The sequence below is a fragment of the Leopardus geoffroyi genome, chromosome B1 (assembly GCF_018350155.1).
Source record: "Leopardus geoffroyi isolate Oge1 chromosome B1, O.geoffroyi_Oge1_pat1.0, whole genome shotgun sequence".
NCBI classification, from domain to species: Eukaryota; Metazoa; Chordata; class Mammalia; order Carnivora; family Felidae; genus Leopardus; species Leopardus geoffroyi.
The window spans coordinates 135873754-135897552 of record NC_059327.1 but is presented as its reverse complement, the minus strand read 5'-3'; the positions used below and the strand labels follow the sequence as shown (position 1 = coordinate 135897552).

Below are 23799 nucleotides of genomic sequence, written 5' to 3'. Positions count from 1 at the left end.
TTATTAAATTAATATTCTGCTAAAGGCACAACTACAAAATAAACAAAACCCTAAAAGATTAATTATCTGATGAATCTAATGGAGGCTTGCATGATGGACACAGATCCACTCCCAGCCCTCCTCTGCTCAATGCCCCTTCAAGGACACGCTTGCTCCTACAGCCTTTGAGAGTGCCATCAGCACCTTCAGGGATCACCACAGCTGCAGAGAACTGCCAGGGAACCCCAAACCTAATGACGGGGTGATTTGGAGGCAGGCAAGTTCAGCTATTTCAGCTCAGTACAGGTCAACTGGGGCAGGCCATTTTGGCCCCAAAGCTCCACTTAGGTCAGTTCAGGCTAGACCTGCCTTGTAACCTAGTGTTTCCCTGTGATCAATTCTGCTTCCTTTCTTACCCTTCCACAAATATGGACCACAAGGGCACCTGGAATAAACACCTTGCACCAAACTCCCTCTAGGTGTGCTTCCTGGAGAACCTGGCCTAACACATGGAATGTGTGAATGATACATATTGTTTCTCTCAGACCCTCACAGCTGCCTAAGATTCTGGGATGGTAGAGGAAGTATGAAGAAGAAGCAATTAACATAGGTAGAGGAGTTTTGAAAAAATCAATCACGGATATATATGACAAGGTACTAAAGAACAAAAAAACCATCTTGTTCTGCTACTGCTTTAAAATTTATATAATTATCAGTAACAAAATCATTGGAAGTTTGGAAAAACTGGGAAAGATTACCCACTGTCTGATCACAGATCAGTATCTGGATGTCACATCCAGTTATGAAGTGGTTGTGCATACACAACACTCAGAACGCAATTTTATCATAGACAGTTGGGAGACGTTCTCATTATGTGGGTTCTTTCCTTCTCTCTTCTAAAGCAACAATGCAGAAAAGTTGTACTTCAAATCACACGCTTGTACATGTTAAATGTATTGTATGAAACACTACAACTAAACCTTGAAATACAGATTTCTGATAGTACCATCGATGAAGCTAAACAACGTACCTGGGTGGAAAGACTGTGTTTGTTAAGACCACTTTCCTTTCGATTCCTTCTTGATCCTGTTAACTTGGAAAGACCAAAACCACTGCTCACGCGGGACAATTTGGATTGCGTGGTGGGCGCTAGAGCTTCTCCTCGACTTATGCATTTCTTCTCATGGGCTGTGAAATTAAAATTACATGACTTTGCAATTTCTCCATGTATTTCTCAGTCTTACTTTTAACACTTTTGTGTCATGGTTACAAACCACAATTTTGTAGTTATGAAAAGCAGCTGACATTACAGACACAGACATTCTCTTAGATATTACATATTTACATGGATAACTGCTTGGGAATTACTGTACTAGTTGAATTTACATTTGGCTGAAGTCTCACAGCTCTGCAGTAATACGCAAACTTACTTTAACTGCATTCAGTTTCTGTGTTAACAACAATTCACAACCCCCTATCTAAAATATTTGGTGCTGCATATACTCTGGAATGTAGAATGTTTTGGATTTTAAAAAAGTGATACGGTACATACACTCTATATTATATAGTACCAACAGAAGGTCAATGACAGTAAACCATAAAATGAACAAATTAATATTTCTGCAGCAAAATGTGTGAATACTTGTACTAAGTAGGATAAATCAAGATACGTTAGGCTTTGCTAACAAGTGATTTTGGGCACCAAATTCCTGAAAAAACCTTGGATTTTCAGGGCTTTTTGAATTTCAGAATTACAGAAGAGGGATTATGGATTTGTAGACAAGATGGTGACCATAATGAACATCTGCAGGCAGAGTATTATTTACAAATTTATAAATGGCAGAGGGGTAGGTAACACATCTCAGATTAAAAAAAAAAAAAAAAAAACCAACAAAAAAACAACAAAAAAAAACCTGAGGAAAAAAAAGCCAAATCTCAACATAACCATTCTAGAATGGCTGTTAATTTTCACTTTTGCCACCATAAGACCCTTTTGGGATAGTTTTAATTACGTATCTAAAGTGTACCCATAGACAACAGTCGCATGTAAAATCTCTTGTTCATATCACCTCTGAGGACTCTCTTACCCAGATGATTCTGCCAACACTTTAAACCAGCTTCTTCAATGAGCGGCCTTGCTATAGCTATGTCCACATGACCCCTCTCGTTCACAGGTAGAGTGACTTTGAAAAGCTCCTCCAAGGCTTGTTTCTTACTATGAATTAATTCAGTCCAAACTCTGTTGACAGCTTTTATAAGAAGCTGACGCCCTAGGAAATGGAAAAAAGCAACTTATCAAAAATACAATATAAAGGTAGTTAGTAATTTTCTTCATGTTTTACATCTAAGAATCTCATCTAGGGTACTTAGTTGTCAAAAAAAAAAAAAAAGGCTTCATATCATATTAGGCTCAGTAGAAATTATTATTCAGATAACCAAAACAGTGGTTGGTTACTTGGAGAACTTAAGAAATATATATGTTCATGGGGCACCTGGGTGGCTCAGTTAGTTAAGCATCCAACTTTGGCTCAGGTCATGATCTCATAGTTCGTGTTTTTAAGCTCCACATTGGGCTCTATGCTGACAGCTCAGAGCCTGGAGCCTGCTTCAGATTCTCTCTGCCCCTTCCCTGCTTACACTGTGTCTCTGTCTCTCAAAAATAAACATTAAAAAAAATTTAAAAATATATATTCATATGTATGCAAAAGACTGCATTTTTACTTATAAAACTAGAAATTGAATACACAGAAATTTTATTGTCTAGCTTCTTCTATGTAAAAACTTACCCCCATTTAAAAATAATTTTTAAATCTATTTAAGTGGAAAATTAAGTTACTTGTTCCTAAATTTGCAAAAGGAAAAAGAGAACAAATATTTGAAAAGAATATTTATATTTACTATTAAACTGCATCTTACTAAGGATTCCTTGCTAATTTGTCTGACTCCTGCTCTAGACCAATCTTTACCAAGCATCAGAGTCACCTGAATGGCCTGTTAAAGCAGACTGCTGGTCTTCATGCCCAGAGTTTCTGATTCAGTAGATCTGAGTGGGGCCAGAGAATCTGTTTTTTCTAACAAGCTCTCAAATGATGCTGATGTGGTTAGTCTGCTTTGAGAACCCACGTTCTAAACTGTTAGTTTCGTGTGGGGTGAAAACAGTCACTGTTCCTTAGTGTCTGGGCTTCAAAATGTGTTAGTGAAAGCAAACAGAGTAAATTAATGCTTAAATGAATGAAAGAGTGAGTGTTGGCCTTCCAAAGGATAAAGTCATATGCTAAACCACCACACTGTATGGCTGGGGAGACCAACACTACTGTAGTTATCTGACTTTTCTATGGACCAACATGGAAATTAGAAATCAATCCACCCCAAAGACTTTAATGCACAATACTTATAAAAATCAGTGGGAAAACTAGATTAAAAGAGAATAAAAACGGTAGTAGTGGGGCACCTGGGTGGCTCAGTCGGTTAAGTGTCGGACCCTTGATTTTGGCTCAGATCATGATCCCATAGGAGATCAAGCCTGGAGTTGGGCTCTGTGCTGGGCATGGAGCCTGCTTGAGGATTTTCTCTCTCCCTCTGCCCTTCCCCTGCTTGCTCCACTTTCTCTTTCTTAAAAAAAAAAAAAAAAAGAAGAGTAGTGACAACCTGTCTCAAGCAGTATTTGTCTCTAATGTGACATGTCTGACACTACCAATAGGCAGCTCTCTTAATGGCAAATGCCAAGTCAGTATTTGCACCACTAGCTGTGCAAAGGTAAATAAATATCAAGTCTCCCAGTGTTACCATGAAATGCTGAGGGCTAGCAATATCAGCGGTTAGTGGTTTACCCATCTTGGCATAAGGAGAGCTACAGCTACCAGGTTGATTTAGATGTTGGTGGGCATATAGGTGTGGATTCAGGTGTGACCTACTGGGGGGCTGGTTGTCAATGCTGACAGTTTCTCAAGTGAGGTTTTTAAAATTTTTTTAATGTTTATTATTTTTGAGAGACACAGAGAGCGCCAGCCAGTGGGGGAGGGCAGAGAGAGGGAGACCCAGAATCTGAAGCAGGATCCCAGCTCCGAGCTGTCAGCACAGAGCCCAATGCGGGGCTTGAATCCACAAACTGCGAGATCATGACCTGAGCCGAAGTCGGACACTTAGCCGACCGAACCACCAAGCCGTCTCTTAAGTAAGTTTTTTTGGAAGAGGGCAGGGTATATCTTAAAACTTGGAAATGAAGGAGTGGGGAGAGAAAAGGAAGAAAATATATTGAGGCAATTACCTTCACTAATATCTTGGCTGTAACCACCATCTGGTTCAATGTCAGAGGGTATCATAATGTGCCATGTAGTCATGCGGGCTTCTGCTTCCAGTCCGAACCCATCCACGTTGCTGAAAAATTCCAGTTTAAACTATATGAAGGAAATGACTGTAGCTGAAAACCATAATGACCAAGTATACCTCTGCAGACACAGGTAAATGTGGGCTCTATTACAAAATTCCATAATTGGCATACAGACATTCGGCAGATGCACAAAACAGAACTTCCTACTTTAGCATAAAAATGCCATTTAAAGGGGTGATCTCACAAAACCACTTGACTAACTGTAATTAAAAAGACACAACAGCACCGAGATGCCTTCTGATCACTATTAACATTCTTACCTAAAAATTATAAAAAGGTCATTTAAGAACATTCTGCTCATATGTCTATGCACCACCTCCCTCCAGTCTCTTATGCCACCATTTTTGCTTCAGTGGCAGTCAATTACTTGCAGTTTCCCCTAAGTGCCACATTCTTGCCTCCTCCAGGGCAATCATACAGATGGCTCCTTCTTCCTACATCACTCTTATCCCCTTTGGAGGGCTAACCTCCTCCTTAACCATGTTCAAGTTGTAACTCGGCAGGTGTCTCCTCCAGTTAGGGGCATGTGTTCCATGTTCCCAAAGCACCATGCTTCTAGCACAGCACTTAGCACCCTGACCAGTCTTGCTTACTTCTATCTTTACTCCTAGACTGCATATTCCAAAACCCCACCATGGGTTCCTTCTTGCTCACATTTCATCCCAGTCCCTAATTCAATGCCCGGCCCCAGCAGACACTGAATACGTATTTGTCAAAGCAATCAATGGAAAAATACTAATTTCACCCATTTAACATATACCACTGCATTTATTTATTGCATTCTTTTCACCTCTCTTAACCTCCAACAATGTGTATTTTGTTTATTTTAAAAGTAAACTTTGGGGAGCCTGGGTGGCTCAGTCAGTTATGCGTCTGACTCTTGGTTTAGGCTCAGGTCACGATCTCATGGTTTGTGGGTTTGAGTCCTGCATCGGGCTCTGTGTTGACAGTGTGGAGCCTGCTTGGAGTTCTCTTTCTCTCTCTCTCTCTCCTGCTCTCTCTACCCCTCCACCACTCACGCTGTCTCTGTCTCTCTCAAAATTAAAAAAAAAAAAAAAAAAGTAAACTTTCTTCTTTTAAAATTATACATGTGGGGGCACCGGGGTGGCTCGGTTGGTTAAGTATCTGACTTTTGATGTCGGCTCGGGTCATGATCTCATGGTTTGTGAGATGGAGCTTTGAGTCAGGCTCTGTGCTGTCAGCTTGGGATTGACACTGTCTCTCCCTCTCCCTCTGCCTTTCCCCTGCTCACATGCTTTCTCTCTCTCAAAATTAAGAAATAAAAACTTAAGTTATATATGTGACATAAGGTGATTAATGACCAATTTAAAGACACAGAAAATTAAAGAATACTCATTTTGTTGCAAAAATGTAACCCTTGTCTTTCATATTTTCCACAGAGTTTTAAAACTGAGATTTAAAAAAAAAAAATGTTACTATCAAAAAAGTAGGACAAAGAGTTCTGGTGGAAAAATATCAAAGATAAATTCAAGGTGGCAAACCGAACATTAAAAAGTTACCTTCCAACATGTAGATTAATAAGGCAGTGAGCCAGACAGCTAATGAATTCCTGGTCGTGGTTCCCAGGTCCCAGGATCAAATTCCTGTTTACAGTCAGGACCCTGAGCGAATCTAGGAGTGCCACTTGCTGTGGAACGGTTTTGTGTGCCCGTGAGAACTGGTACAAGATGGTCCTATTGAGGCAGTGATAAACCGCATCAAGTGACAATCCCTGTGATCTTCTTTTTGACTAAAGATAATGAAAGATACTTTATTTAGTAGAATGGACGGAAATAAAAGATCCGCGTATCATTCGCACAGAAACATTAGGTTTATTATGTACCAAATGCCATGCTCAGCACAGGCGTGCTAAGCTACAAACCAAAAAGCTTTTGCTAATATGAGGTTCAGATCCCAAGAGAGCCACATACATAATCTAGTGAGATGAGAGCTACACCCCCCAGTGAGGAGAGCTGCTACCACTCCTGTGGGCAGAGCAGCCTGCCAGAGGACATGAGGAAGTGCCATCCGGGGAGAAGGTCCTACCACTAAAGTCGTGTGAGGGGGAGTGATCTCCACTCAAAATTACTGAAGAAACAAACACAACAAACCTAAGATGTTAGTAAAAAACTTCTTTTGACATTCTCATTTCATTTCCTCACTTGCAAAGTTTTCTCTTTGGCATAAATACAAATTTAACGCTTAAAAAAATTCTTAGGTCACATGGAAGAATCTGTGCACCATATGCTAATAACACACAATAATGGCATTTCCCAGTTTCCACATTAAGTGTTGAGTAAGATTAATCACTTGTGCCAAACCAGGCCAACATTCTTTAGTGAAAGATAACACACACACACACACACACACACACACACTCTAAAATGACATCTTCAAAGAACAACAGTGAATTTTGTGAAGATTCAATTACAAGGAGAAAATATGCCTTTAATATCAACTCTTCCTGCTCTCTAAATCTTTACACACAAATATATCATACTGTAAAAATAAAAAAAAAAAAAAAACTCATCAAATTGTACTGACTTAAGGTATTTAAACCAAAAGGAAGCTATCTGGGTGGCAAAGAGCAGTGTCAGTGGGGAGGTCAGGGAGAGCCCACAGCTTGAGGGAACTTAGGCAACTTTACAAGGGACACACTGGCACCAGCTATGGGTAAGGAAGGGAAGGGCTACAAATCGACAGTTTTTATTCACTTTCAATATGGTGAGCTTTATGGTAAATGTTAACATTATCTTATTAGTTACATTTATTTCCAATAATTTTGACATATTAGGAAAAGTTTTTCAATAGGAAAACATGTACTCTAAAACTAATAGTGAAATTGGGTTACCTGTGCAATTAGTTGAATTATAAAATCTATAAGAAGTTTAGATTCTTTGTTGAACATGCCTTGCCAAAGCTTGTCCACCACACGTTGTGTGAAATAAAACACATTGTTCACCAATACCTGGTAGCTTCCTCCACTGGTAATAGGCAGAGATGCATCTTCCCCTAAATTCAAGCAGGAAAAAAAAAAATATCTAAGAAAATTGAATCAACCAGCATAAGACCAGAATCTCAAACAAATGAGGCTAAGGCAAAACGAATTCATCTACTACATTTAGAAATAAGACCACTGGCTCTAATGTACTACTTTAAGAAAATGATGTTCATGGCCAGAAATCATGACAAATGTTGGAAGAAATCATTTCTGCAGGATAAAAGAGTTATGGATTCAAAGTATGAAGTCTCTTATTGCTTTGAGAACATCTGTGATGAGCAAATAGTTCCTCAACTTAAAATGGCAGTGACAGAGGATCTCTGAGAAAAAAGTTGTCAGGTTATTAGTTGTGAATCGATTCTGTGCGACAATAAAGGGTAAAACAAACAAACAAAACTCAAGTTGTGATTACACCTTTAAGCACAATGAAGTACTATACGCATTAAAGAGGTTCACAACAACTGTGAAAAATAAACTACAATCAGCGCTGGTGGGGCCAAGAGGCACCTTTCCCTCCCTACACCTCCCTCCACGATTACCTTCACTACTCTTTCTCTTCAAAAAGCTACTGAGGCGCCTGGGTGGCTCAGTCCGCTGCGTGTCGGACTCTTGATTTCAGCTCAGGTCATGATCTCACGGTCATGGGATCAGGCCCCAGGCTGGGCTCTACACTGAGCGTGGAGCCTGCTTGGGATTCTCTCTCTTCTCTGCCCCTCCCCACTCTTTCAAAATAAATAAACTTTTTCTTTTTTTTTAAAGCTACGCAAGTGCCTTCAGTGCACTTGCTGTGTATGTACTACTTCAAGACTAATCCTCCTAACCAAAATTCCCTCTGTAAGCCCCTCCTTCCTAGAAATTCTGGAGCCCCACTGATTGTGATTATTATTCCCACCTAACTCTAACTCCATTATGCAAAACTCTTCATTTTATTCCTTTGCATAGTAAAACTGATACTGTGTAAGTTTTTCTCAAGTAATAAAAACAAACACAAAAGTTTGACCTGACACTATGCTCTGAGAATTGCATGTTAAGACAATACTAAAGATTTCTTGGTAGATTTACTCTAAAACAAAACAAAACAAAACAAAACAAAAAAAACTTTAATAGCATGGAAGTTCTTTAATATTACTGGGAACTCAAGTAGCAAATATGTTAAATCTCTCCTTTTCTTTCTCCTTTAAATTCTATCATTATTTTACATATAAAAATTAGCTCCACTGTAAATGTATCCAGTTTTATATTTTTATTGTAACTAGATACAGACATATAGAAAAAACATCTTTATGTGTTTTGAATTTATGTACTGGGTGCCATCCTAAAGAATAACATATACATACCTCTGACCTAACAACTCTACTCACAGGTATATATCTAACAGGCAGGTAGAAATATTGCACACGCATGTGGCCCATAGGAACAAGCAGCTTTATTTCTAGCTGTTTCAACCTTGAAACTACTAAATGTCCAACAACAACAAAATGGATACATTTTTATATATGCATATGACAGAATACTATCATATTCTAGTGATGAAAATAAATGGACTCTTGCTAGAGGCAACAGCATGGACAAATCTCACAAACATGTTGAGTATTAGAAGCTAGACCACAAAGAATACATGTTGTATGATTCCATTTATAAAGTTCAAAAGCATGCAAAATCAATCTGTTGTTTTAGAAGTTGGGACAGTGCCTCCGTGAGCAGTAACTGTGTCAGGGCAGGAGGGACGTTTCTGGGGGTGTCTGTAATGCATTCCTATCTGAGTGCTCTTTTTCTTTTTTTTTAATCTCAGTGGTCTCATACAGGCGTGATGTCTGGGTGGTAATTCATGGAGCTCTATGCTTACAAGCTGTGTATCACAATAAGTTAAAAGTACTAGATATTCACATAAATATAACTTGTTGTAAGACAATTTTAAAAACATTTTTTTCTCTTCCCTTGTCCTCTTCCTGCCACCTGAGTGTACAGATGTGGACAAGCAACTTAAAACACTTCCTGTTGTTGACTCTCTATCCCAGATTAAAAGGAATGAGCTAGATGGGCTTGTTGCTCATTACAGAAAAATACCAGGAAGAGGGAAAAATGCACAGAAAAGATAAAGCTAAAAAGGAGATACACTTGGGGTTTAGATAGAGAAGAAGAGTGATTATAGGTACTTTCATAAAGTGAAAATAAAACATGGTATTACCCAATAAGACATCAGCTGCAAGCAAATGGTCCATCACACTATCCAAAATATAAGTCTGAAATTCTTTCTGCTGAGTTCTTGTAGATCTTTCAGGAGAAGCCTAATCAATAAAATTTACAATTAGAAACAGAACCAATTAAACAAAGATAAGGGCTCAATCATAGTTATATTATTAATACTTACATAGTTACATAAAAAAACCCTACTGGGAAATAATAAAATATGACATGAGAGATAGTAGACACCCTTATGCTTTTTTTATTTTTGTGACCACAGAATTAAAAAGAAGCAAAAGTAAAGTATCATCTTTTGAATCCAGTCCTCCAAAAAGATTCTAAGTATTAAAAGTATTTAATAAATATCTGATAATCTATTAGTATACCTCACTTCCAAAGACAGTTGGCCATTTATGAGATACAGATAAAATAAATCATAAAGCCATTAAAACGATATAAAACCTCAGAGATCTAGGAATCAAGGGGGCAAAGTTGAGGGGGAAGGGAATATTAATACCAAATGTTAACTAAGCACACGGCACACAATTTAGCTCTGCGCTTCCACGGTATTGAGGAGAAAAAAAGACGATACGGTTTACAAAGCTTTTTCTTATCTGTAAAAAGCAGCACACTAGACTGTCAGCAAGGATGTTTACCTGAAGTTGTTCTTAGAGGAAGGTTCTCTAAGGGTTTTTATTTTTTGGTTTTTTTTTTTTTTTTTTTAATTTTTTTTTTTCAACGTTTATTTATTTTTGGGACAGAGAGAGACAGAGCATGAACGGGGGAGGGGCAGAGAGAGAGGGAGACACAGAATCGGAAACAGGCTCCAGGCCCTGAGCCATCAGCCCAGAGCCCGACGCGGGGCTCGAACTCACGGACCGCGAGATCATGACCTGGCTGAAGTCGGACGCTTAACCGACTGCGCCACCCAGGCGCCCCTCTCTAAGGGTTTTTAAAAGGACAATGCTAACCCTATCCATAATACCTTTGAGAATGGTTTTGTACAGTACAAAGATGATTTTAGAAATGATATTGAATAAAAGCTTAGGGCACAAAGTTAAACTACAGTCCTCAGATGGCATTTCTGTTATTAGGGTAATATAATCCAGGTGCATAACTGGCAAGTATCTAACCTGAGAGGTGGGTGGCAGACCACTGGGAGCCTAGGGATGAAAGGTGGAAACATCCTTCTGGCATCCTCAAATGCCAGTGGTTTTAGTTGGCTTTTGGTAGGAGTTGGATATGGAACAGTTCAACAAACTGACACAAAACTGTTTCTTAAAAAGAGATCTGTATGTTTTGATACCAGCATAGTAATGATGCTTTGCAGATCCATGAATACACACATCCGGGACTATGGTTATGATGTTACAAAAGTGGGCTTTAGAACACTGTTTTGCTTTATGCATTTAAAATTAAATTCTGCTCTATTTTAAAAAATCCATTTCTTTCTATTCTGATTTTCAAGGTGGTACTCAAAAAGGGTTTAAAGGAGCAGTTAAAAATCTAAAATCTATATTCAGATCAAAGGTCTTATTCTAGGGATTCAAAAACCAACATCTCAACCAAAGCTGCAACAAGCATTTCTCTGTTTTGCTGATAAGACATATTTATTTTGTTTAAAAATGACAAAATGTGGGCCTAATAACAGTTAAAATAGTACTAAAGTTTAGAAATTTGGTTTGGGATCAGAATAATTTGGGGAAAAGTGAAAGATAGATCATATTGTTTTTAATCTTAATAAATTTTCCTGTGCAGTTGGAAGAGATTAATGACAATGGTCAGCAGTAGAGCTGTGGCCACGCCCTGCCAATTTCTCATGTGGATGGTACAGTGAGAATTCAACCCTGCCAAATAAAGAGAAAACAGCAGATTGATTAGATCTTGGAGGATTACCTTATAATCAGATCAGAGACCATTTTTTCAAACAGCCTGAGCAGATCGAAGTTTACTAAGGAGTAAGGTTCTCCATTCACAGGAGGATTTAAACCCCCCGAAGACAACAGTGTTCATTCTGGATCATTATCACTCAAGGTGGTTGGTTAATGGGATAAATAATAATGGGTAGGGCTTATCAAATCTTAACTAGACAAAGTTTGGAATCTGCAAACAGAGGGACCATAGTACACAGAAAAGTAGCTTCATCAACAATATTTATCTTTACTTAATTAAGAAACATTCTTTTGAATTATGCAAGGATTTAAGGCTGGCTCAGTCACCAATAGGCATTTAATCCTCTGAATCCTCTCACGGAATCTATTATATGAGTGATTAGGACCCAGAATTTACGCTTGTTATTGGCTCTAATTGCTGAGTTTAAATGTTCTTGCTGAGATTTATTGTAGCCTAACTTTTAAAGGATTTAAGGCTTAATGAATGAATGCACAGCTGTCTCAGAGGCATTAAAAAAAAAAATTCTATGGAGTTGCTATATGTAAAAGACAGTGCTTACTTTTATCTCATTATCTCAATCTGCAAAATATCTCTTTGTACCCCATTTTAGGGAGATGGTAACTAAGGCTGAGTGGGTAAGTCACAACTAGGACTCAAACCTCAGTTTCTTTGATGGCAAAATTCATGGCCTCCCGTTATACTATACTCTTCCAGCTCTACCGGAAGTCTCCATATTGAAGTTAACAAATGCACAAAAACAACTCTGCTACAGCCTCATCAATCTTCTACATCAATCTGGTCGGCTGCACCAGATACCTGGGACGAGTTCAGGGCAGGGTTAGGACAGGGTGAGCACTATGATCTGCTCCGGTCTGTGGCCATCACATGTCTTCCTGGTAAACACAGGGAAGCCAGTCAACACCAGTATTCAGAGAATCACAGCCTTCTTTCTGCAGCCTGCAGACACCACGCAGAATCTATGCGCACAGGCCAGCCAGCCCAGCGGGCCTGCTGCTCTCGACGAGAGCAGTGCAGCTTTGGGAGGAAGACCTTTGGTGTTCGGTGGTTTGTGGACAGGATGAAGCTCTTAAGGAAGAGGTTTCGAGCTTCTTCATTCCAACTGCAGTATTCCTCTTAACTGATTTCCTCCCTTCTGTCAGTTACGGGAGAGGGCTCTCTCTGTCCCCTTTTGCCACTTTTTGTTTGTTCGTTGTCCTACAGTCACCCAGGGTGGATCTCAGACTGATGTGAAGAGAGAAGTCTTTTAGAAGACGGCTATAATAGAGAGTTGTGAGCTCCTGAGAGCACAGAGAGGTACTTATGGTATAAGCCTACCCTCTGACCCCGGGCTGCCATGGTGGTGCTCATGTGCAGCAACGTCACCGGGCCTTCCGTAAGATGCCTGCTGGTGACAGGTACTGGTGGTGACAGACACTGGTGGACGGGAGCAGGGAGAAGAGCTCCTGGACACTCTGGTATATGCCAGCGAAGGCCACTTCGTTTTCTGGGTAAGCCTTACATGCCAGGTTCTGTGTTATGAATCTCAAATGTATTCTCTTATTTAATTCTCACAGCAGCCCTCAGAGACAGGGTCTATTTTTATACCTTGTGAAAGATGGGCAAACTCTAAGGGGTGAAGAGAGTGGAGAGGACACAGCTATAACCAGCACACATTTAATTTCTCAAAAATAGCTTTTGCTGAGTGATTTACATATATTTAACTCCCGTAAAAATCATACAAGGGAGATTAGTATATAAATCATTCTCCAGAGAATGGATTGAGTTCATTGAGACAAAAGTGTTTATATAATAAATAACCGGCCCAGAATTCAAAACAGGTCCTTCTCACTCCAAAACCCATGCTTTTTCTACTGCACCATACTGCCTCCCTTGTACACTCTGGCTCGCCTACACAAATGGGAATCTTTTATAATCAAGTAAGTAGATGATCTTGTGGTGAGATTCCGGCAATCCTAAGACTGAAGATGGCCTGCCTCAAACGTATTGAACTGAAAATCAGTTGGATCAAACCCCGCCCTTCATCCAGGTAAGTGGTAAACATACAGGATAATTCTCTTCTCGAACAACATTCAAAATCGTGTGCTTGCTGTTTTTTACACCATCAAAGACATAGAGTGCAATAAATATGTTCTGCATGTTTATTCTATATGTGTAAAGAAGAATTAGAAGTTCCTCGAAGGATTAAGTTAATTTTTAAAAGCAAATGTGTATCTCTCTTATTAGATGTATCACATCTTCCTGTTCGAGAGCTGCCAGGTTATAGTTATAGTTAAATGATTAATATTGAAAAGAACCAAAACTCTGTGCTAATTCTGTAAGAGATGAAAGGACATGTGAAAGGTGGTCCCTAACTTTTAAGGAGTTGATAATCTACCTGGGAGTTTCCATCTTGACATCCCCCAGTTTTCCTTGAATTCTAACCCCACCACCCCTGACTCTCCAGTCCAATCAGACACAATTCCACCACAGGGAAGATTACTGTCCACAACAATGAGAATGCTACCTCAAGGTTAGTACATGTTATATCAAACTTTTTCTTTGAAAAATATAGAAAACCAAAATAAAAGACAATTATTTTGCTTACCCATGGCTAATTATCTATCAGGGTTCCTACAAATCTGAAAAGGCTATTAATGGATATATCTGTCCATATCTCCCACACATGTATTTTAGTATCTGGCTCAGTTATGCTTTCTGGCACACACCTCTTCTGAACTTTATTATCTTGTTATTTTCTGATCACCATTTCATTTTGCATAGAATGCTTCAAATTCTTACCTGACGTGCTAAGATACTAGCCATCTATCTTCTTAAAGTTTCTAAGAAGGGCAAGTTCTACCAGGCATGCTTTTATTTATTTATTTATTTATTAAAAAAAAATTTTTTTTTTTTTAACGTTTATTTATTTTTGAGACAGAGAGAGAAGAGCATGAACGGGGGAGGGTCAGAGAGAGAGAGGGAGACACAGAATCTGAAACAGGCTCCAGGCTCTGAGCTGTCAGCACAGAGCCTGACGCGGGGCCCGAACTCACGAACTACGAGATCATGACCTGAGCTGAAGTCGGATGCTTAACCGACTGAGCCACCCAGGCGCCCCAACCAGGCATGCTTTTAAACTCTACCATGTGAACTGCTGATGACATTTACTATTTTTCTACCAACAGTAAACACTGCGGTCCTGGTTAAAATGCTTAGCATGACTAGTATTTAAATTACATCAGCAATTTCTTTTAGCTGACCAAAGGGAGAGAGTTTCACATGAATAAGATAAAACATCTCCTGTGGTTTTAAGGTTTCAAATAAAAAATTAACTGTATTAGCCACTAGAGGGAGCAGAGAAAGTGCAGGTTCAGCTACCAAATGGCTGAGAGCATGAGGGAAGTTCCCCAGAGAGAAGAGCAGTTATAGTCTTCGGAACTGAATCTTTTCATAGGATGGTATTATTTTCAGAGTCCTGGAATGCACTACTTGACCCTGCTTATATGAATTGACCAAAAAAAATATGAATGTACAGGCAACTAGTTATATATTAAATTCTCTTTCTAGGATCTTTTGAAAATTTTCTAGGTGAACATTTGGTTTTCAGGCATGGCCAATTACTAGAGCCAGCAGTACACTTAGGGCTCATTTTCTGATGCATCAGCTGATTCATATCACTTACCAGCAGAACAGGCAAGTGCAATGGGCTGTCTGCATCTCCCCCAAATTCGTATGTTGAAGCTCTAACCCTCAATGTGATGGTATTAAGAGATGGAGCCATCAAAATGTAATTAGGTTAAGATGAGGTCACGATGGTGGAGTGCCCATGAGATTAGTGCCCTTATTAAAGGAAGGAACACAAGAGTCTTCTCGCACATGAGTGCATGTGCGCGCGCGTGCGCTCTCTCTCTCTGCCATGTGAGAGTATAACAATGTAGCCATCTGTTAGCCAGAAAGAGGGCACCAGAACCTCACCAAACTGACACCCTGATGTCAGACTTCTCTGTCTGGAACTGTGGGAAATAAATGTCTATTATCCACACCACCCAGTCTATGGTATTTTGTTGCAGTCTGAACTAAGCAAGGAAGCAACCTAAAACTTTGCTGCCTTAAGGAAAATTTAATAACTGTATATTAAGCACCTACTATGTGCAACGCACCATATCTTATGGTGCAGAGGATACCAAGAGCAATAATACCTGGTTATAATATGAAAGACGGACAGAAGTAGGGAGTTACACACTGAGGAGACAATGACACTCTAAGTGTTAGAGTATGTGAGAGAAGGTGCTGGCACACTAAGGGCCATGGGCCAAATCCAGCCCATGTCTGTCTTTGCAGACCAAGTTTTATTGAAACACAGCCATGCTCATTCATTTATGTATTGTCTATGGCTGCTTCCTAGCTACAATGATATACTGGAACAGTTTTAACAGAGATTGTATAGCCTGCAAAGCTTGAAACATTTACTATTTGGCCCTTCACAGAAAAAGTCTGTCAATTCCTGGTCAGGAAAGGATAAGAAAGGTTTGAATTAGGGACATGCTTATGGGAGGGAACAGAAAGTAGAGAAACAAATTGCTAGGGTATATAGCATGTCTGGGATAAAAAATTCCCATAGTCCATGATATGTTCTGCCTGCATAACCAAAAGAATTTGAAATCTGAAAGGTATCTGGCATAAAATATGCTTGGTTATTAATGTTCTAATTATAAAAACTGAGCAAAAGACATGTAAATGCATTTTTTTGTTCTTACCTCCAACAAAAGATCAATTAGCGGAGTCTGCTTGCTGGCAGGAGTAAGACAGAGATTGTCTATTATTAAGACCCGCATGAAGTCAAAAACAAACTTTTTAGCTGGGTGATTGGTCAGATACGTCTTCGTGCCCACATTGCAGTACTCTGACTGGCTTCTGTTCATCCCTGTGTCTGCTGCAAAGGCTTTAAATTCTTCTGCTGGAGATCCAACTTCATCATCAAGATCAGTCACCTGGTAAAATCGAGTGGAAATACACACGAGTCATATTTGATTTTATGTGATATTTTCACTTCCATGTTTCCTAAAATCCAAATTATAGCAGCAAGAGTATTTTCCTTCAATATTTACCTCCTACTAGGCTATTTAATACATTACTTCACTGCTTATTTGACTATCACTTCAAGGTAGTAACTGGGAACTATATGTATGTGTACTTAACACATGCTCTTTCTAATATTAAAGTGACCAGCCACTACCCGTGTATCTGTTTTATGTTGAATTTTATCTCTACTATGGATAACTGCACTTAAAATAATTGAAATGATGAGAATGACTATATTTGCGTATTGAAATATACCTATGGAGAAGTCAATGTCACAGAATTTCACATTAAGATCTGGCCCAAGGGTGGCATCTAAGAGCTGATCTATTTTTGCAAATTAAAAAAAAAAAAACAGATAAATAAACAAAACAACAACATAACCAAAGCCAGTTTGGAGCCAAGTGAAAAAACAAAACAAAACAAAAAAAAGGACCAAAAGACAGATGATAAGCTGCTGACAAGGAAAAGACATTGAGATAATACTAAAGGTCTGTTTTTACCAAAACATGAGGATTTTAAAATTACAAACAAGCCAGGGTATTAAGATCATGTGCTTTACTTGTCTTTCTTCCTAAAATCCCCTACAGTTTTATAATGAATGTTTCCACCTTTATACATGAAGAAAGGGTAGTAGGAAGAAGGTAGTTTATTCCAGGTCCCAGAATAAGTGGTAGAATTAAGAGAAAACATGAAATTCTGAAGTATAGGGAATACTGTCTTTAGGGCTTTGTTTTAAAGGACAAAAGAAGTACCTGTACTACCTACAATTATATTCTAATAATTTGTTATTACTACAGAATATAAAAAATAAAAGTTGAATGAAAAGACAAACACAGATTTCATTTTTGTATAAAAACAGTCAATCCTATAATTAATTTGTAAAGACTAAATCCAGGAGATGCTGAATTCCTGAGGTAAAGAAAGCAGAGGTTAAGTTCACTCTGACCGGAGTTCTGTAACTTGGCTACGACATTGCATGACACAGCTTTCAGCATGTAAAGCAAGAAATGGGTCCACAGTGACTCAGAGAGGGAAGTGATTAACCAGAGACTTACGAGAATATGGTAAATAAAACCAGAAGTAGAGTTCACTGCTATTTTAGAGGAAAGCAGAAGGAGAGTGTGGGGAGCAGACACCAGAGAATAATGTAAGAGGTGAGGTAGAAAGTTAGGAAACTAACTTGGTCAGAAGCTGAAAAGATGGCAGGAAACCCCTGCCAACCACTGGAGCAGACTAATCCCAGGTAGACGTTCCCCCCACCTTTCCTACCATCTCTGAGTAAGGACGGATATTGAAGGGGAAGACGGTGGCTGCTAATGCACACAGGAAGTCAGGGCTCATCCACATGGAGGCCAGGTCAGGAACGTTGTGATATAAGTATCTAAAGAACTGCATCAGGGTCACGGGGTATTCCCGGAGCCAAGACCCCTCTTCTTCTGATTGCCAAGGCTGTCATGGGGACAAGAAAAGAAATAATACGTTAGAAAAACTGACACTGCTACAAATCACTTTAAAAAATCCATTACTCAACTTCTTTTCTAACGCTGGACATGGTAATGGTTCACAATGCTTATGAACCACATTCATGAGCAAATATCCATCAACACATCTAGAAGTAAGCTAAAACAGTCACAGTACTCCTAGAAACTGACAGGACGTTTGTTCACTGGCATAGTCATAGCTCAGTAACTTGAGTCAGTGGTTTTGACTATTTATCATTATCACCATGAGAACAGTTGGTGCCAATAGTGGCTGTGTTATCCACAAAGCTGTCCTATCCTCCATCATGCTGCCATTATGTTAGGAGTAACACGAAAGATGGGGAAGTTACCTCACCTTTCTGAACCTCACACTGTCATATGTAAAATGACAACAACAATGCTTGGAGCCATTATGCAACCATGATATTATGATTTATAATACAAAATATATACTTGGGTCTTTGTCCCATCTTATTCTTGGCACAGAGCTACTAAAACCTTTGGAATGTCCTAAGTGAGAAAAGCCATGAAGGTGTCTTTTGTTAATTACAACAAACCCCTTGGGGTGTCTAGGTGGCTCAGTCTGTTGAGAGTCCGACTCTTGATTTTGGCTCAGGTCATGATCTCACAGTTAGTGGGATCGAGCCCCACAACAGGCTCTGCATTAACAGTGCAGAGCCTGCTTAAGGTTCCCTTTCTCCCTCTCTCTGCCCCTCCCCAGCTCGTGCATGCTGTCTCTCAAAATAAATAAATATTAAAAAAAAAAAATCATAACAAACCCCTTTCAACCACATCTGAGTTAATGTTAATGATAAGATTTTTGGAAAGCCCCTAAAGATGGAGGCTTGGCAGGGAAACAACCACATGAATAGAGGACTGAAACTTTCATCGCTGTACTAAAGCCCTGTACCCTCTAACTTTTAGGAAGGAGAGAGGGTGTGGAGATTGAGCTCAATCACTAATGGCCAATGGTTCAATCATGTCGATGTAATGAAGCCTGAATAAAAACCCTAAAGGACAGGGTCTGGAGAGCTTCTGGCTTGGTGAACACACAGAGGTGCTGGGAGAACAGCAGGTAGAGAGGGCATGGGAGCTCTGTGCCCTTCTCCACACCCTACCCTCTGCAGCCCCTCCAATGGCTGTTCCTGAGGCACATCCTTGTATAATAAACTGGCAATCTAGGAAGTAAGATGTTTTCCCAAGTCGTGGGAACCTCCAATTTACAGCGAATAGAGCAGAAGCACAGGTAACAACATGGACTTGTGACTGGTACCTGACGTGGTGGCGGGGGGCAGTTGTGTGGGACTGAGCCCTTAACTTGTGGGATCTGACGCTGTCTCCAGGTAGACCGCGTCAGAACTGAACTAAGCTGTGGGACATGCAGCTAGCGTGGCAAAACCCACCGCACAGTCGGTGACCAGAAGTGTCAGATGTGAAGTAGTGAGGTAGCAGAATATTGAGAGTAGAGGAGACACACAGAGTGTGTTTTTCCTTCGGAGCAATACAACAACAATAACGATGATGATAAAAAGGGAAAAAGGATATATGGAAACAATACCTATCTTTTGCTAGTTGCCCAGAGAGTGACTTTTTTAACTTAGATTTTTGTATTTGTTTATAAAAAGGAACTAAAACAAGAGCCCCAAACATTCTAAATTAATACAATAGTAATGTTCTTTTCTAAGATGACATAAGAATAGTTTTGACTAAAATTAGGTTTGTCGGTACGTGTGATCCAAAGAGGGCTAGTAATTCCTCTTACAATGTGATCTTAAATTGTGTAAACAAATTAAGTCGTTACTCACAGCGTTCCTATAAAAGAAACAGGAACATACATCTTGTCACTTACTCTTTCAATCTTTCATATCCAAGTTGGAAATAATTAGAACAAAAACGAATACAAAATAAAACCAGTGCTGACATTTTTAACCTTTAAATGAAGGTGATTTTCAAAGTTCAAGTAACATATTATTGCAATGACATATACTATTAATGTATATTTATTATATATATACACATATATGTTAGAATATATATAACACTGATAATATCCATGAACACTTACAAAACACTATGTACCAGGCACTCTTTTATCAGTGCTTTGTGTATATATTAACGCCTCATTAAATCCTCACAGCAATCCTAACAGGTAAGTTCTGTTATCACCAGCATTTTATACATGAGGAACCTGAGACACAGAGGTTAGCATGTCTTAAGTACCAGGTATGGGATTTGAAGCCAGACAGGGCTCCAGAGATCATGGTCTAATCAACTGCACAGTGAGTCCCTACAGTAGAGATAACTAAAAGGAGAGACTGTGTAATAAATAAACAGCCATGTTATCTAAGGATTCCCCTATTGATAAAAATGTATCACAGGCAGGAGGAACGACCAACAGGTTTAAGTATCTCTGTAAACTTACTGAATTCAGCATGCTTCGGAGCATCCCCAATAATAAAAAAGCAGCTTCTGTGCACACGTTATGGATAGAGGAGACCACAGTTCCACTTGAGGCAGGAACTCCAAAGATAAATGTCCAAATAGAATCTAAATCAAACTGTAGAGGTCAAAATGAATGAAGATTAGCCACTGTCCATTGTTTTCAGCTAGAGACCCTCACAAGTTCTAATATTCTAAAACTTCTTTGAGACTGATTAGTTTTTTTCAAGGTGAGCAATGATGGAGAGGGATAGAGATGTAGCACTCCTCCCTCCTCTAAATTTTAAAAGTTTGTTTGGGGCGCCTGGGTGGCGCAGTCGGTTAAGCGTCCGACTTCAGCCAGGTCACGAGCTCGCGGTCCGTGAGTTCGAGCCCCGTGTCAGGCTCTGGGCTGATGGCTCAGAGCCTGGAGCCTGTTTCCGATTCTGTGTCTCCCTCTCTTTCTGACCCTCCCCCGTTCATGCTCTGTCTCTCTCTGTCCCAAAAATAAATAAACGTTGAAAAAAAAAAATTTAAAAGTTTGTAAATTTTTACATTTATAAAGAAGAGTGAATACTATGTATCATTCTGGCTTCCGTACCCATGTTAATAGAAAACAATGTTTTCTATTTTTTTTCCTCCAATGAAAACAAACAGAAAGAAAACACATGCTAATTAGCTAGGAGATGACATTCTACCACTAATGATTTTAAGCAGGATCTTTTAAAAAAAAAGCACACAGAACTTCCCCCCTCCCTCTTTTGGCAATGTTCTAATTCACATACAGGTAATATTTCACAAAATAAAAATCAGTTTAGGAGACTTATTCATAGAGTTTTATATAATACTTCATGACTATGGTGTCATGCTTATTTTGAAAAATTACATAACCAACCAAACTCTGTTAAGCCCGAATCCGTATTCTGACTTAATATAAGGGTACACATTTTTTGTTTAAAAGGTTTTGTCAATTACTAGAATCATTTGATTTAGCACTTGGGAGTTATGACAGAAGTACAGTTGAGTTTAAAACTAAATTTCCAAGTCTTTGCAGCATCACAAACCAAAGCTACACAACAGTCCACAACAGTCTTCAGTTAGGATTCAAGTAAAGTCTCAGTGTTTTCCTATTGTGGACGTTATCTATCATTAAGAAATTAAAAACATTTTTGTAATCAGAATTTGCACTAAGAATCCTATCCAGTAAACTCACGGCACATAAACTGCTCTCTTTATTTTTAATTCTATAGAAATGACATTATACTTCTAGATAACATCACAGAACTCGAATTCTTCAGATCTCCATTTAAAATACCATCCAAAGTCTTTATGCATATGGAATAGAGAGTAATCATTTAAAAAAAAAAAAAAAAAAAAGACCACAGAGGGAAAAAAGGACTTCTTTTTGCTAAAGTTTTCTATGGTAGCTTCATATTTTTCTGTCCCAAACCAAATCCTACATGTGAGAAAGGAATGGAATCCCTTTGGTTTTATTGTGAGCAGCCCATCATCACCCTGTGGGGGTTTTGCGGCATGTATAATCACACTTCCACCTTACTAGATAATTCCTACCTGGCAACCCTGCTTACACCGGCTGCTGATGACAGGCACACTGACCTGCAGGTTCTCAGGCAGCTCACTAACTGGCTGCTGCAGAAACAGTGCCATGAGGAGAAAGTAGAGAGCAGGGACATTAGTGTGTTTAGGAAGGAAGGACTGAAGAACTGGGAAACCAGGAAAATGACAAGCATCACGGTTAATCTCCCTGACTGTCGATCGCCCGCCAGCACTCCTGCCCACGTTGAATCCTAAGAGGAGAGGAAAGGTAACAGTAAGTAATCAGTAATCGACTGCCGTGCTGTATTAACAAAGAAAGGAGTAATTCAGTATATGTGACATTTCTATCCAGAGTATTCATGTTAATAAAGGCAATTAACTACTCCACTGTTGAATTAATCTTCCAGTTACAAGTTGACTTTACTATCTCTGATTTCAGCAAGCCTGTCTATTAGAACACAGGTCTTGAAAAATAGCTGAGACAATTGGATACAAGAGAGAATATAAATTCCACTCATTAAAAGAAGGACCTCAAACGAGCTCTAACATTTCCCTAAGAAGAAAGTAAAATTCAAAATAGAGTCAAAGTTAGGATGCTACAAAAATGTACCTTAAAAAACTAAAACTGCTATATTTAGCATATAATTATAATGAACTATATTCAGTTAATATAGGTCATTTGTCCTGAAGATCATATTAACCTAGTTAACTTTAAGTCATCTACAAGTTTTGAGACAAGACAGAATAAATAAGCAAGCTGATCTGTAATTCCGTTCGGAAGTTCCCCAGCACTCCTGGACTGTGGCTGTCTATGCAGAATTCTTCCCAGAAACACAGCTCTACCAGGACGGGGTCAGGGCTTGCGGACGTGGCTTATGCAGCATGAGCCTTTCTAGCAATCTTGCTCCCTCCATAACATAACTCATCAGAACACAACTCCAATAGTTAGTTCTTCTCCCTCCCCAAATCTAGCACAGTGCTCCGAACAGAATAAACGTTGGTCAGTTTCAGTGTAAAACTTGTGTGAAGGGCAACCAAGAGATGAAGGATTGATTTCTACTCTGGAGCAATCTGTATTTCAAGTGAATATTCATTTTTTCCTTCCAATTTCTTTTTTCTAGGATGAAGTAAGCATGTAACTTGCTACTATTTAAAATAATAAAAGAGACATTTGCATCCAGCTAGCTTTTTAATAATTTCATCCTAACCAACTGCTTCATGTGTTGTGAATTAATCTTCTAATGTTCGTCTAATTAAAAAATTGTATAGCAATTTACCGACCTCTTTCCCATATCATCTCATTTCTCACAATGAACATGTGAGTCAGAGATTAATCTTATCCTTTCTATAACACGAAAAATATGCAATTTGTTCAAAATCACAAAGTTGAAGATTGCCGCTGCTAGGATTTGAGCTGATGTCTGTTTTAGAGCCTGTGAAGTTACACAGTGTCCCCTGGTCTTCTTAATGACACTGCCACATTTCTGAAAGACCCGGCCGCTGGTGATTTTTGCCTATAGTGAATTCTCAATGAAATCACCAGTATAAAAAAGTCTTGAGCTTTAAGAAGTCAGAAGACATAAAGTGGTATTTTATACATTAAATAGGAAAATAAATTTTGAATAAACTGCAGGTCCTAAATGAAAACCAATACCAACATTCATTTGCCTATTTTTCCCTATAATTAATCTTAAGGAATACTTAACATGTTATTAACAATTAAACATTAATTTAGATTCAAATTACAGCTATGTGGAAGGTGTTTTTATAAAAAAATTTGACAAAACTACCAAATGTGAATAAAACAAAGACAT

The 23799-nt window shown here is 38.9% G+C and overlaps 1 protein-coding gene across 14 annotated transcripts in view; it reads right to left on the bottom strand.

Moving 5' to 3' along the window:
* The window catches only part of WDFY3 (WD repeat and FYVE domain containing 3), a 279628-nt gene that overhangs the window by 58520 nt on the left and 197309 nt on the right, over positions 1 to 23799 (bottom strand). For 10 of the 14 annotated variants that reach the window (XM_045473462.1, XM_045473464.1, XM_045473463.1 and 7 more), the window contains 10 exons: positions 22001 to 22236; positions 20433 to 20567; positions 17790 to 17978; positions 16205 to 16438; positions 9559 to 9658; positions 7221 to 7381; positions 5890 to 6119; positions 4247 to 4356; positions 2067 to 2249; positions 1010 to 1167 (listed from right to left, as the gene is read on the bottom strand). In XM_045473462.1, coding sequence (XP_045329418.1) covers positions 1010 to 1167; positions 2067 to 2249; positions 4247 to 4356; positions 5890 to 6119; positions 7221 to 7381; positions 9559 to 9658; positions 16205 to 16438; positions 17790 to 17978; positions 20433 to 20567; positions 22001 to 22236 — 1736 coding nt within the window. The remainder of the gene's footprint in view (positions 1 to 1009; positions 1168 to 2066; positions 2250 to 4246; positions 4357 to 5889; positions 6120 to 7220; positions 7382 to 9558; positions 9659 to 16204; positions 16439 to 17789; positions 17979 to 20432; positions 20568 to 22000; positions 22237 to 23799) is intronic. The other 4 variants (XM_045473466.1, XM_045473471.1, XM_045473473.1 and 1 more) reach the window with 2 other exon arrangements.